The 15,368-nt window shown below is 59.8% G+C and overlaps 1 protein-coding gene across 1 annotated transcript in view; it reads right to left on the bottom strand.

The window, feature by feature from the left end:
• The window catches only part of PPP2R2C (protein phosphatase 2 regulatory subunit Bgamma), an 84,019-nt gene that overhangs the window by 23,842 nt on the left and 44,809 nt on the right, over nt 1-15,368 (bottom strand). Inside the window, exons 2-5 of the mRNA XM_037046135.1 lie at nt 13,285-13,382; nt 10,606-10,771; nt 9,218-9,330; nt 6,698-6,875 (exon numbers count right to left, since the gene is read on the bottom strand). Of these exons, the coding sequence (XP_036902030.1) occupies nt 6,698-6,875; nt 9,218-9,330; nt 10,606-10,771; nt 13,285-13,382 (555 nt within the window). The remainder of the gene's footprint in view (nt 1-6,697; nt 6,876-9,217; nt 9,331-10,605; nt 10,772-13,284; nt 13,383-15,368) is intronic.

Consider the following 15,368-nt stretch of genomic DNA (forward strand, 5'->3'; position numbering starts at 1 on the left):
GGGACCATGCAGTGTCACCGGCCCTCAGTCCCACAGCCACGTGGATCCCAGGCAGCTGTGGCCCATGGAGTGCCAGCAGGGAGGCTGTGGGGACGCACCTCCGTGTGCCTCAGCCCCCCTCACCTGCGTGAGGCACGGGGACAGATGGCCACCACGTGCCCACTGGGCCAGTCTCTACTGACCACAAACCGGTCGAGCACGTGAAGTGAGCAAACACGGCCGGTGCGTGCTTCCAGGAGCTCACGTGAGAAGCTGTGGCAGGCAGCAGCCCGCCCACACCCAGAAGCACACACACAACACACACAAGCAGTGAGGGACGTCAAGATGGGCTTCGCAGTGATGCCTCAGCAGATCGCTCCGTGGTGTGGCACAGGCCTGCGCGTGGAGCCACGGTCAGCCCCCAGAAACTGGGAGTGCAGAGCCTGCAGAGAGGGGCCCCCACTCTGACCCAGGAAGGACGTGCTCAGCGCTGCGCACGCAGGTGGCAGAGCAAGACAGAACCTGGCTTCCCTCCTTCTTCCAGCCCCTGCCCCTCTCCCTGCCCCTCTGTTCCGGAGCGACTGCATCTCCCTGACATGCAGCTCCCCCACGGACACCGCTGCAGGGCTCACTGGACCAGGTTGTGTCCTCTGCAAGGTGGACGCTGAGAGTGGGCGGGGGGCTCAGGGATGAGAAAGGTGGTCTTGGGCTCCATCGATTTAACTGAGCAAGGCCAGCTTCACCCAGATGTCTTGGCAGGAGCAAGGGATGGGAGAGGCTGTTGCCATGACGACAGAACAGCTGAGGAGTGAGGATAGCGGCAGCTCTGCCCAGGGCCACGAGAGGCCTCCCACGCAGGCCCCCAGCGAGGCTGGCTGTGCAGGTGCCCGTCAGCCTCCCGCACACGGGGGCTGTCTCGCTGGGGCACAGCCAGCAACGAGACTTTCTTTCCAGCAAATGTTCTCCGAAAGATGACCTGGCTGCAACAGCAGCGGGCAGCACGCGGGCCAAACCAGGAGGGACAGACCGGAGGCTTCCTGGCACCCAGGCTGCTGCTTGAGCGCCACGGGCTGCCGCGGCCAGACGCCACAGCCACGGGCTGTATAGCAGCGCATTGCTCACTCTCAGCCCTGGACGAGGGAAGGCCAAGATCAAGGTGCCCACAGAGCTGGGGTCTTTGAGGCCTCTCTCCTTGGCCTGCACACAGCCACCTTCTTGCTGTGTCCTCTTAGGGTCCTTCCTCTGGGTGTGTGTCCGGGGTGTCCTTCTGTGCTGTGACCAAACCTCTTCTGATAAGGACGCCAGTCGGATTGGCTCGGGGCCCACCGGATGACCTCATGTCTTCATAATGACCTCTTTAAAGACTGTACCTTCTGGTGTCCTGGGCTGAGGACTTCAACCTACTGCTTGGGGGGGGGGTCGCAATTCAGCCCATGACAGCCCCCTTCCCGTCTCTGCTGAGAACCTTGACAACGACGGTGCCAGGTGCTCAGGAGGAAAGCCCAAATTGCTGGGGGCAGGTGAGACCACGGGGGAGGGCCTTTCAGCTTGACTGCTCACTGAGCAGCCCACGGGAGCCCTCTCGTGTCTTCTCTGGGTGGTGAGCCAGTCTACATGTCCCCACCGAAAGCCAGGTTACGTGATTCCCGAGAGCTCAGACAGGAAAGCAAGCACTGAGTTTGGAGTCAGGAGGACCAGGGCTTGACCACCCAAACCCCGTGTATCCACCGTGGGGCTTGCAGAAACCTCAGTGTCTCTGTGCCTCGCGCTTCTCATCTGCAGAATGGGTCAGTCGTGTGTGCTTTGCGGGGCTGCCATAAGGACTTAATACGATGGCCTATGTCCAAGGCCATGGCACAGGTTAATGAAATCAGAATCGGACCCTTTCTCCTCCTCTGAATAAACAGGAACGTAAGCAGGTCATAGAAGCGGCAGGGCCTGCCCCTGTGCCGGTTTGTGCTGAGTGGCGTGCCTGGGTTTCTGCGAGTTCGGAGGGAACCCCGGTGGAAGGACAGAGCCAGGACTCACTCCCAGATGGCGGCCTCCTTCGGGCCCCGAGAGGAGCAAACTGGGTGCCACCCCAAGGTCTGGGGCTCCTTGCCCAGGAGCACCACCATACACAAGCCACATGGCTGGTGCTGCGAGGGGGACATTCCGGGTGCTCCCGATGGGGTTTGTAAGGAGGCCCTGTGGCAGGCTGTAGAGTCAGGGTGGGTCCTCCGAGGCAAAGGCCTGACAGTGAGCAGGAGTGGTATGGGTGGAGGAACAGGGTTGGGGGACACATACGGCTGAGGGGTGCAAGAGGCCTGAGCCCTGAGAGGGAGCAGGGCTGTGGCCGGGGGTCCCTGGGGTTTTCACCAACAGCGTGTCATGGCAATGCCACGGAGGCCTGTGGGGAAGGGTCGGAAGGACCACAGGTCGGCGTGTCCCCACAATAGAGGAAACGAAGACACACACTTGCTGGAACTCAGCCACCTGTGTGACACACAGTCCCCAGCCCGTGCTGTCATGGTGTGGAAAGCTCCTGCTTTCCCTCGGGATCTGAAACACGAGCCCCAAAACATTATGCCATGGATGGGGCTGGACAGGCAGCCCATGTGTCCGGGATGAGGTGGGGTGTGGCAGGTGCCCGGCCCTCTCAGAGCTCAGGGGAAAAGGGGACGGCAGCACCACCCCCACGGGAGGCCTGGGGTCTGCTCCCAGGCTCTGCCACGTCCCTCTGGGTGGCTCCGGGTAGGTCACCTGTCCTCTCTGTGGCTTAGTTTCCTCCTATGAAGGGGGCATGTTCGCAATGCCAACTCCACAGTGTGCCTGAAAGGATGAGCTGGGTTAACGTGCGCAAGGTGCGTAGACAGTGGCGGCTGCCAACGCAGCAGCACCACGGACAGAGCCCGGGGCCCCACCGGTGGCAGAGGAAGCAGCCAGGTCATCTTTCAGAGAACATTTGCTGGAAAGAAAGTCTCGTGGCCTTGCTCACCTGGCCTTGCTCAGGCCCAAAGCCGCCCAGTGCTAGTCACGGTTTGGCCACAGGTTTTCTGACTGGAAAACCGGTCTGGGGGATTCAGACTTGGACCCCCCTGAGCAGAGGCACCCCTGTGTCCTGCTCCGGGGCAGCATGAAAAGACACAGCCTGTGCGGCGCCGACAGTGGTCTCGGGTCTGTGCCAACATTCCACTCGCCCAGACCCGGCAGCAGAGGGGAGTGCCCCACGGGACAGACCAGAACAGGGAGGCTCAGAAAGGCTGAACGACTGGCAGGGACCCCTGTGAGTGACAGAAGCCAGCCAACTGCTCTTGGTTTTTCAGGCAGCAGAGAGCCTGGGAGGTGGAGGGGCCTTGGGCAGTCCCCTCCATCGTCCCCTGCTTAAAGGACCAGCCTAGGCCTCGAGCTGCTGTGTGCTGACGAGGTTCAGGGCCCCAGACTGCGGCCTCATCCCCCAGCCCTGCTCCAGGGCCGCTCTGGGGATGGGAACCGGACATTTGTTCCAGACCAAGGGCTAGTGGAATGCCAGCTTCCGCCACGAGAAATTGCTCATGGATGAGAAAAATCAATGGAACCATCTTCACAATTCTCCGGTGCTAAAAATAAAGCAGAGGTCCCTCCACTGAGGCCGCCTGTGCAACGGCCATTCTGTTCAAGAGGCACTGAACGCGAGAGAGAAATCGCCCGGTGCTGCCCGATTGTCTCAAAATATCAGCATTCAAGGACGGGAGGATTTTTTTAAGAGGCGTGAAGATGGCATGGGAGCAAAAAACAGAGAAGAGGCAGGAATTCTGAGAACCAGCCTTAAATACACAAGGGGCTGTTGTTTAAGGGAGGAAATAGTGGCAGCCACCTGCCGGGGGCCAATTCCTGCCGGCCCTTGCGAGACCACTTCCTCCGCCCCTCACGCAGGCCCTCCCGATCAGAAACTTGGCCCAGGTTGCATCCGTCCGAGAAGTTGAGCAGCGAGTCTGAGCCCGGGCCCCCGGCCCAGCACCCAGATGCTTCTCTGCCGTGTCTGGGACCTGAGCGCCCTGGAGCCCACCTCTGCAGGGAGGTGTCTGTGTCCCAAGACCAGATGGGAACTGTGAGACTCCCTGCTCCTGAGTCACCACTTCCAACCACTCGTGAGTACCTACTATGTGCCGGGCCCTGCATCACATGTGGGATATAGACAGGGTGCGGACTGGGTTCCTAATCTCAAGCATTTTGCTTGAGAGCATGGGGAAGGTGGTCATATTAGCAGATGAGGAAGGCCCAGTGCGACAGGGAGTGTGGGCCCAGGGGGACTCTGACCAGCCTGGGAGGGGCGCAGTGTGGACACCACACAGGTGGCCGAGTGAAGGGGGCCAACAGGAGCCATCTGGGGTACAAGAAAGAGAAGGATGATCAGAGACGGGGCAGCAGAAGGCAGAGCATAGCCCCAGCCCTGAAACACAAGGGAAACCCAGGGGCCTGAGGTGTGGGCAAGCCTGATGCACAGGGCCCCGGAGATGAGGGCAGGGCCGGTCACCAAAGACCACAGGACACTGTTGAGGGAGTCGGACTTTGTCCAGGAGCTGGTGGGGTGTGCTGTGGTCAGACCAGAGGGTCCGATGAGCCACGCTCATGGCTCTGTGGGGCGCAGGTGGGATTCAGGCAACAGGCCAGACAGGACCCATGTGGCCGAGCTGAGCCTCTGATGGGGATGGAGAGGAGGACCTGATGCCAGAGCCACTGGGGAGAACGGAAGGGCCTGGCACCTCTCCCCGCCCTGGGGGTGAGGGCAGTCCCGGCCCTCCCTCCATTTAGAGTGGCCAGTTCTGCGATTAATGGCCAAAACAAGGCCCACTCTTCATTTTCACTGAAAAGCTTCCCTTTCTCTCTAAAACCTTTGCTAAAAAGCAATTCTCCTTAACTGGAAAGTGTTACTGTTCGGACACAAGGACACGGTAACGCAGCTGAAAACTCCCTGAACAGCAGCGGCAGCACCAGGACAAGTCAGGACACCAGAGAGCCAGCGTGCTGAGCTCCCGGGCAGGTACCTGCTCAAAGGGCGTCTCAAGTTCGGCGCAACGCTGTAGCTCAGCATCAGCCAGGCTCCTGGGCCTCCTCCCACACTGGAAATGAGACGCCTTTTCTTGCTGGGCTGCTGTCCGACCCATCGTCACACCCGCCACCCACAGTCCTGACAGTGTCCCTGGGTCCCATCACTCTGGTGGCCAAGCAGCGGCAGGGCCATGTGGAGGGCACATGCAGCCTGATTCCCCGAAGAACCCGTCTAACGGGGGGGGGGGGTCTGCAAGTCACCCCAACCCTACAGTCTCTGCCCACTCCTCTCGTCTGCCCAGTGGGCACTGGGGCTCCACAGGCGAGGGCCGCTGGGACCCCCCACTCCACCTTCAGCAGAGTAACACACACTGCCACCTCTGAGAGCCAGGACGCTTTTGTATTCGATCAACTACCAATTCATTTTCACAAAACTGGAGGCTCCACACAGGCAGGACCTGCAGCCAGGAGAGCCCCCCAGTTCCCACAGGGACCCCCAATCCACAGATGCTGCCTTCCTGTCACTGGGCCTCACCTCCTCACCTGGCTTGGATACCAGGGTCAACAGCTGTTCCCATTGCCGCGCATACACCACCAGCCCCATGCCCACTCGTTCACTTGGCAAAGCCACGCCCCCGGCTCTCTCTCTGCAGCCTCAGCTGCCCAGCCGGGGAAACATGCTCACCAGCATGCCCACTTAGGGACCAACTCGCAGCCCTCACCCCCTGCTGGGAGGCCAAACCTTTTACATGTTCTTGTGTTAACAGTTTCTGTCCACTCCAGGAGGTCTGGGGCCTCTATCTGATTCCAGCCTCGGGAACAGGGCCTCCCTCACACACACTTGGGTTGCGTCCTTCTGAAGAGCAGTCTGGTGTCACAGTGGGAATGCAGACTTGGGGGCCAGGGTGTGACACCGGTCAGGAGTGAGCCCCAAGCGGGACAGTCTGGACTCCCTGTGACTCAGTTCCCCCATATGAAGAGGAGGGTCAGGGTAGCGCCTGCGTCACAGGACGTGTGAGGGTGAAATGAGTGGTATTAACACGTGTTGACATCGAACAAGAGCCTCACTGTGATTATTACTATTACGGTTGCCGCCAGTCTTCAGCACGGTGACAGCAGAACAGCCTGCCTGCTCTGTCCCCTGCAGCCCCCCCTGGGCTGGGTCTCAGCCCTGCCCCAGGCCCACGATCGTGCACCACCAGTTCCTTCCTCACCAGTCAGGGGGGGCTAGACTCAATCCTACGGCCCCTCCCTTGTCCAAACACAGGGGGCCACCAAGCAGGCGCCCCTTGACTGGGCTTCTCACACCCTAGTTGTCTCTCTAAGCCCTGGGTAGGGCCCCAGGGAAGGGGGTCCAGAAGAGCCTCGGCCGATGGTCTCAGGTGGGTTGGCCATCCCTCCCCCCTGGAGGGACCCTTACTCCAGGACCCTTACCTCCCCCTACACCCCCGGTGAGGTCCCAGAGTGACGAGATCCCAGCCACCCTGCAGGTAGCGAGGGGTCGATGTGACCGTCACAGCCTCGGTTTCATAGCGTGTGTGAATGAGCTCCGCACGGTCTCACGTCTGGGCTTCAGTCACACACTGTGGACTCACCAGCGAAGCTGAGCGAAGCAGAGTCCCCCAAGCCTGCTTGCTCCCCAGCCAGCCAGCCGTCCCCACCCAGAAGCCACCGTGGGGGCGCAGGCGGGCGGCAGCGGGAAGGATACTGAAGCTCCTGTCGGTGATGGCCAGGTGCCAGAGGTTGATGCGCAGGTCGTCCGCGGACATGTAGGTCTCGCAGTCGCTGTTAACGGAGATGGAGTTGATGTGGTAGGTGTGGCCGTTGGCGAAGACCCTCCGCGGGCTCACCTCCACCATCAGGTCCATGGGCTTCAGCACGGGCACCTACAAGGGAGCAGGGGCGTGAAAGTAGGGCCGTGGGGCAGGGGCACCTGTCCCACACGTGTCAGAAATCAGCAGCGCCACGTGGCCAATGTCTGCCAACGCCAGCCCTGCAGCAAAGCCCACCTCCTTCACTTGGCCTCCTGGGATTGGTTCTGAGCCCACCATGAGACTTTGAATAAGTGACTGAACCCCTCTGCACCCCAATCTCCACATCTTTAAAATGGAATGAGAACATCCGATGGCAGAGTCCAATGATTCTCCACCAAACCTTGGAGAGCCTTCTGCCAGGAAGTGACAAGGGGCTGCCCAGACAAGGACTACATTTCCCAGCTTCGCTTGCAGCCAGGTGTGGCCACATGACTGGTCCTGACCAATGGGATGTGAGCACAGTGATGCCAGGCACTAGGGCCTCAGGTGGTTAAAAGGCAAGTGTGCCACTCCTACCCTGTCTCCCCTTCCACCAAAGGAAGCCTGCCCTTTTCTTCTCCCACAGCCTCAGGTTACAGCCAAGTGCCCTCTGTGGATGTGTGTGACATACGGGGAAATCTCAGGTGCTGGAAGGGAGACAAACAGGAGCCCCATGGACCACTGGCTCCGCTAAAAATGCTGGCCCCTCCCGAACAGCTGCAGCCTTCCCACCAAAAGAAAATCGCAAGGACTTGCTTGAGGCTGGTGGTGGGGGCAGGGAGCCATCCTCCAGTTACTCAACGTTAAAGCTAATTGGCTTTCTCCAAATTTATTTATGCAATATGACGGTCATTTAGAGGCCAGCGTGTTTGAATGTTTATTTCTCCTTCTTGAGAGCATTGATTACCATTTCATATTTATGATGATTGGCTAGATGCTTCTTCGTGCATGCACCAGCTAGGTCGTTTCAGAAAATGTGAGTCATCATCTCCATTTTGCTGGCGAGGAAACTGAGGCGGGGAGCAGGGGAGTGGCAGTGCGTGGAGTGGGGGAGCAGTGTGTCTGGGAGCCTGGGGGAGGCGCTGCACCACCCAGCCTGGGCAGCATCCCACCCCCCACCCCCGCTGGGAGCGGCCAACGCTCAGTGGGGGGCGAACCAAGGGAGACGGCATTCACGTGACGTGACGGGAACCAGCCTTTTCAAATCAGCTACAATGTGCAAACTGGGCCTGAAGAGAGCAGTCACTTCTCGACACTCATCCCTGCTCCTTCAGGACACTCTGCTGCCACCTCCTCTGAGCCAGGCCTGTCCCAGGCACTGGGACACCAAGAAGACTTTGACCCCACCCTGCCCTCAGACTCTGTGCTCACTGCAGCCTCCGGGCCTAGAGCAGGCCCAGCACACATAGGTGCCCCATCAGCGTGTGCCGAATGAATACTCCAATTAGCTGTGGACCCGCACCCCTTCAGCAAACATGTGCGATGTGCCCAGGGCGCTGCGGGCAGGGTTCCGGATGCCGAGACAGACAGACAGCGCCGGTGTGTGTGCTGCCCTGCCGCCGAAGGGGGAGACTAATTTCTGCAGTTCTCCCCGCAGGACGCCATGAACCAGCCCATGGCTCTCCCGTGAGGCAGGGACCGAGTGTCTTCGTCATGGAGGACATGGGACTCCCTGGGGTTTAGAACCCTCATCTCTGAAATGGGGGTGAGGATCCCACGTAGGAAAACTGTGGTGAGGGTTCAGTGAGCTATTCCGGCCAGAGTGAGCAGAAGGCACATGCTGGCCACAGGTTCGGTCTTGTTCCCGATGAAGAATGGGAGGCTGGTGGAGGCTGACAGCCCTGCCCGGGGTCACTCTGCCAGGAAGTAGCAGACTCAGGATTTGAACCCAGGCCCTGTGACTCCAGACCTCTTTCTTCCACCTCTCGCTGCTGGGAGATAGAAGGGTCCTCTCGCCTTTTAATCACAGTGAGGACTGCAGTGTGCTTCAGCCCGGCTCTCCAGGCTTCTTGTAAATAAAAGGCAACCCTTCCTGTCCCCCACAGCAAAGGGCTGGAGTTCACTCAGCTCCACCCACAGCTTCCACGCTCATTCAGCGGGGCAGCTTCTGGTGACTTCCTGCCTCCTTCTGGGCCTCAGCTTCCCTCTCTGTGTGACAAGGGTGACCGGGTTTGCTCTGTACCCTCAGGTGTGGCCACAAAGCTGCATGTGCCACCCCTTGCCCTGTCCTCACCAGCTCACCAGGAGGAGATGGCCACCTCTGCTTGGCTGCTGGGGAAACTGAGGCACAGAGCAGGGGGGGTGACTGCAGGCAGGACCTGAACCCAACTTGGGCTCAAATCTCAAGGGCCTTCGCACCCTAAAACCCCAGTTTTAATCAAAGAATCACAGGTGTGCTTCCTGCTTGCTGGACTCGTCCAAAGCCAACATCTTACCTGCAGGGACGTCACTGTGGACAGGTCCTTCAGTTTCCCTTCTTCGTCTTTCAGGTTATAGCCCTCGGGCCTTTTATCTCGCTCGGTAATCTTCCACAACTTGATAGTTTTGTCTTTAAAAACAGACAGAGTGAAACGGACACAGGGTTACACAGAGGAGGGAGCCCTGGTCCACTCAACGGACCCACCTGGCAGAAACCCCCCAGCTGTCACACGTGGGTGCTCTCTGATTTCTCCTATGTAAACAGATTCAGTTGAACACCTTCGCGTTCAGGACGCCTGGCTTCCTTCTCTAGCTCTTCACAAAGGATCCTAACGGTGACATCGCTGGGTCAAAGGGCATGACACATTTAAGGGCACGACACATTTAAGGGCACTTGTCAGTTTCTCCGCTGACTTCCAGAAAGACTGACTTCACTGTGACCACACTCCAGAGGGAGCTGTGTCCATCCCTGTGCACAGATGAGGAAACTGAGGCTCAGGGCACTTCCCCAAGGTCACAGGGATGGGACAGAGTACAGGCCTGCCGCCTGTGCCCCCGGGTGGCTCTGATGATGGGGTCGAGAAGAGGGGCAGGAGCAGAAGGCGGAGCACATGGCCGGCGGAGCCTCTGGCCGCAGGCCAGCGCTGGCCGAGGCAGAACCGCCCCAGGGGCCTCACCCTGGGAATGGATCACGGCGAAGCCGGAGTCCAGCCGGGAGCCTCCTCAGGGGCCTGAATGGCAAAGGGCCAGCCAGGCTCCCCAACCCGTGCGTGGTCACACCACCTAGGGATGACCCCCTGCTCTGGGCAGACTGGGCTTCTAGGGTGCAGAGGAAGAGTTAAGTTTGCCTCACGTGTCTCCATGTGCCCTGGCCTCCTTCATCATGTCAACCCTCCACCCCCGAGAAAAGTATCCCCAATGATGTCACGGCGCTGCCATGTAAACCATGGGACCAGCCCCGTGCCCGACAGGGAAGGGACTGAGGACGCTGGGACACGCTCACTGCATGGAATGCACGCGCTGCTCAGATGCGGTTTGTTAGGAGTTCCGCAGACCAAGAAAAACACTCACGGAGAAAGCGAGATGAGAAACAGCATTTGCTGATAAATCGCTGCATCATACGCCCACAGCTGCATGCACGCATGCTCAGGCACAGAGGCACACCCTCACGCTTGGGCACACCCCACACGCTCAGGCGCACAGACACACATGCATGTGCTCAGGCACCCCACTTGCTCGGGGGCACTGGCACACGTGCTCAGGTACCCACACACTTGGGCACAGAAACACACATGCATGTGCTCAGGAACCCACACTCAGGCACACAAACACACACACCGGGCACCCACATGGTCAGGCGCACAGGCCTGCGTGCTCGCGGGCATGCCATACTGCGCCGCCTCACCGTTGGTGGACAGCAGGGAGTGGGCGGCATTCTGCTGGGGGAGCCATTTGATCTTATTGATTTTCTCCTCTATCTCCAGGCTCTTGAGATAGTCGAACTCGGGCTCGTGGCTCTGGAAGGTGCTGTAGACGTCGTACTCGCCCTGGCTGTGGGGCGCATTCTTGCTCTGCAAGGAGACCCAGACGGGGCCTGAGCTCCAGGCCGACAGGGCAGGTGGGACCGAGCCCAGGGCCCAGGCCAGGGTGGGATAAGCCACAGAGGGGCCCAACAGCATGGCGACCGGGTGTCCAGCAGGGCCCCTGGACCCACCCAGGGGTCAGGGGAAGCCCTGCTTTTTAAATCGCCTTGCTGTGTGCTGTGGCCAAGCTCCCGCTCCACCTTGGCCCGGTAAGTTAGGACAACAGTAACAAAGCCAGCTCATGTTAACCGAGCACCTACTATGCACAGGACACTGAACTACGTGCGTCTTACAACTCATGTCCTGCTACCCTCGAGGCCCCTCTGTGTTGGGCACCGTGACTCTCCCCATTTTATAGGTGCAGCGGCGAGTGGAGGCTCAGGGGTGACCAGACCTGCCAAGGCCACGTGCCCCCTGAGTGCAGCTCGCTCCCTGGGGTCTGACCTGCTCCTCATGTCCAGGCGTCCGGCCAGGACCTGACAGAGGCACGACTGTGCTCTGGAGCAGACTTCCACTAGGGCAGAACATCCTGTCACATCAGACCCGGGGTGGAATACCGTTCCCCGACTTTCCTCATGGGTGGCCCCACCCCAGTGTGGGCCACACCCTCCTNCGACCGGGTGTCCAGCAGGGCCCCTGGACCCACCCAGGGGTCAGGGGAAGCCCTGCTTTTTAAATCGCCTTGCTGTGTGCTGTGGCCAAGCTCCCGCTCCACCTTGGCCCGGTAAGTTAGGACAACAGTAACAAAGCCAGCTCATGTTAACCGAGCACCTACTATGCACCGGACACTGAACTACGTGCGTCTTACAACTCATGTCCTGCTACCCTCGAGGCCCCTCTGTGTTGGGCACCGTGACTCTCCCCATTTTATAGGTGCAGCGGCGAGTGGAGGCTCAGGGGTGACCAGACCTGCCAAGGCCACGTGCCCCCTGAGTGCAGCTTGCTCCCTGGGGTCTAACCTGCTCCTCATGTCCAGGCGTCCGGCCAGGACCCGACGGAGGCACGACTGTGCTCTGGAGCAGACTTCCACTAGGGCAGAACATCCTGTCACATCAGACCCGGGGTGGAATACCGTTCCCCGACTTTCCTCATGGGTGGGCCCCACCCCAGTGTGGGCCACACCCTCCTGGTGGAGCCCTGGAACAGTGGGGCGGGGAGTCCATCCCGGGCACCAGGGGCCACGTCCCAGCAGACAATTCAAGTTTATGTGGCAACGTGGAAATACAACCGGAAACAGAACTGCCCGGGAGCAAATCCAGGACCCTCAACCTGGCGTGATTTCAGGTTTTCTGTTCATTTTTTCAGAAGTACCTGTTGTTCCATTTCTTTACCTGTCCTGCTTCCAGAAAGCTTTAAAGTTCTTCATTATTTTTGCCTCTAATTCACTACATCTCCCTTGAGCACCGGCTACAACCAAGGTCAGCAGGGCCAGTATTGAGAAAAAAACTAAAGGAGAAAAATTCAAAACCAAGAATCTGGCCTCACTGGTTAAATTTCTTTCTGCGGTTTGGCAAAAAGCAGGCTTGGCTTTGTAATCCCCAGTGCGGTGCGCTGGCCGCTCCCATGAAATCAACACGCTCCAGCCACAGCCCCGCACGTGGACACGGCGTGGGGACAATCCTGTGTCCTCGCTGGGCTGCCCCGGGGACCCTGAACTCCAGTCCCCGTCTGTGAAGTGAGGATGAGCACAGCACCCCCTGGGCTGTCGTGAGGGGGGCACTGGAGGCAAACGGGTCAAGTCAGACCTTGAGGGGGTGACACTTGGGGACTGAATGCCATGCCCCTCTTCTCTCCCCACCCCCAGCTCCTCGTCCAGCCTACGACCCCAGCACCTGTGTGATGCCCGAGCTGCCCCCTGTCAGTCTTGGTTTCAACCCCTGGGGTTCGCACACTCGCTGGCGTGACTACTCCAAGTGTCCGCATCTATGAAATGGGGGTCAGTCCCCACCCTTTGAGGTGGGTAATAAGAGTAAATGAGAAGAGTGCACAGAGAACGTAGCAAGGTATCTGCACATAGTAGGTGCTCAACAAGTGGGAGCTTTTTTACCATGAGGTTCTTTCAGTGGCTCAAAACCAGCACCCGTGGGTGGGCTGCTCCGGGCCGTGCTGGTCTTACCCGGATTCTAATGGACCACGATGGTCGCTGGGCAGGGACCCAGAGCTGAGCAAACCCCCCTCCCAGCCGAGGGCCAGCCCACACTTCCTCCCTGTGTGGCCGTGGCCAGGACGGCGCCAGCTCACCCAGGCACCGGGCGGTTTAGTTGGAGGCTGTCCCAGGACAGCAGAGCCAGCTGTCCCGGGGTCCGGGACACAGCGAGCAGGTGACAGACATCTGCTGAGGGGCCTGCAGGGCTCCCTGCCCCGCGGCCCAGCACACCCTTGCTGTCCCACCCCAGGTTCCTGCTGGGAAGGCGGGGAGCTTCCCCAGGGACCCACCCTGGTGGAGTGCAGGGTGGCACATTGCAGGATACCGCCCCCCACCCACCAGGCCCCCCCCGCACCTCCGGCTCCCGCTGGAAGATGACGACCCGGCCACCCTTGTCGCCTGTGGCCAGCAGCTCTCCCGTGTGGTTGAACTCCACAGTAGAAATGATATCAGCTGGAGGAGGGGAAACAGGAAGGCATGGCTCGTTAGCACCCAGGTGCCGTGCAGTTCAGCACCCCCAGAGGCCCCACACCCCTGAGCCAGGCCACCCCAGGCATCAGGACCCTGAGGAGTGGGGGCCCTGAGCAGGGACCAGCTGCCCTGGCCCCCCCGACTGGCTGCAGACCAGAGACCTGCTCTCAGGCGACCTTCACTCTGCCCCCTGCTTCCCTCCAGAAGCAGCTGATGGGTTTCCGCCTGTGCCGACCAGGTGATTGGGGTGCAAATCAGACACTAGCCCAACTCTGGGGGCCACTGAGACCAACTATGCCCCTTCCTTGCCCCTGTCCCCCCAACTCACTCCCCTCGGATGGGACCCCTGTGATCTTCCGGTTCCTGGTGGGGACTCTGTAGGCACAAGAACCTCTAATCTGACTCTAACAAACTGAATCGACTTCCGAACAAAGTGCAGATCTGACCCGCCTCCCCGAGAACCCAGGTGGCCGCTGAGCTGACCCTGCCCCCTACTTTCTTCTTACAGCTGCCAGGGTGACAGTGGGGGTCTCCGATCAAAACCCTCCACGGTCCCCAGACCAGATCCTGACCCTCCCAACCTCCGTCCTCCGTGGCAACCCCCACCCTCAGGGCATCCACCCTGCTAGGGGCCCCGAGGGTCCCCCGGACTCCCTCCCTGCCTCTCCCTTTCCCTCTCCTGGCTCAGTCTTCAAGATGCACACATTCCAGACCCTTCTCTGCCTCTCCTGGGGCGGCTGACCCTGCAGCCTCCTACGGTGTCCTCGCTTCCTCCCTGCCCCAGCCACTGACGGCCTCAACAGTGGGGAGGCGAGAGGGAGCCCCCCAAAAGCCACCAGTGGCTCCCCATCTTATCTCAGAGTGGGGAAAACTGTTCGTGACCTGCGTCCCCGGAGGCAGACCCCATCAGGACCCCAAAGCTTCTGCCCTCTCCAGCAGCCGAACGTGGATCCTAGCACAGCTGCCCACCCTGCCTTGGCTCCAGACCAGCCCCGGGATTCCCTGGGCCTGCAGGACTCCCGGCAGACAAGCTGCTGCCAGGGGAAGGGAGGGGCTGCCAGGGGCTGCCCAGGGGTCCCGAGGCAGGGAGGGAAGAGGCCAGTGGACCTGGCAGGGACAGGGCCCCCGCCACCGACCCGTGCAGCCAAGCCAGCCCCAGGCAGGCCCAGGGCCCCAAACAAGCCTGGATCTGCCAAATCAGCAGACACGTGGTTACAAATGTTTCTTGTTGAAAGCCACAGAGTTCCGTGTTTCTGATTCAGTTCAAGGTAAAAGACACCATCTCTCCAGTCTCGCCAGCCTCTGCTCCCCACCCCTGGTCCGTCTGCTCCTGCTCCTGGATCCTTGCTTTTCTCAAAAGTACCAGCTACCTCTTGTCTCCAGAGCTGTTCTCTCAGCCTCGAGTGCTCTTCCCACTTCTATTCAGTAATAGTGCCTGGTACTAATAGTGCCTTTTCCACTCAATGCCTGGCAGAGGCAGCCCTGGACCGGCACCAGCCTTCGGAACCTCAGGTAAATGCCAGCTTTGCCGGCAAAGAGAAGCGGAAAAAGAAGGTGTTTCAGAGCCAGAAGAGAAGCTGGACGTGTTCATCCATCAGGAGAAACGCGCGTTTCATTCAGCTTAAAAGACCAGACCGGGCCAGGAAAGCGGCTCTCTGGGAAGCGCTCCCCGACCCCGAGATGCCGGACCCTGCCCTCTGCCCGGCCCCGGGGCTCGGCCGCCATGGCCGGAGCCACAGCCAGCAGCGCTGGGGGCCCAGACGCAGCTCTGGTTCTTGCTATTTCCCACCAGGGCCTCCTAAGGGGGAAAGAGCAGGATGTAAAATTGTATATAAAACGCTTTTAACTACATAGACCAGTGATCACAGCCATGTTGAACAGCAATCAAACCAGCAGAGAGAAAAGCTGGAAGGAATTTTCCATCCTGTTAGCAAAGGTTGCTGAAAGGTCACTGACATAAATGATTTT

Source organism: Sturnira hondurensis, unplaced genomic scaffold (assembly GCF_014824575.4).
Source record: "Sturnira hondurensis isolate 20B ecotype Veracruz unplaced genomic scaffold, ASM1482457v3 Scaffold0000780, whole genome shotgun sequence".
Lineage (NCBI taxonomy): Eukaryota > Metazoa > Chordata > Mammalia > Chiroptera > Phyllostomidae > Sturnira > Sturnira hondurensis.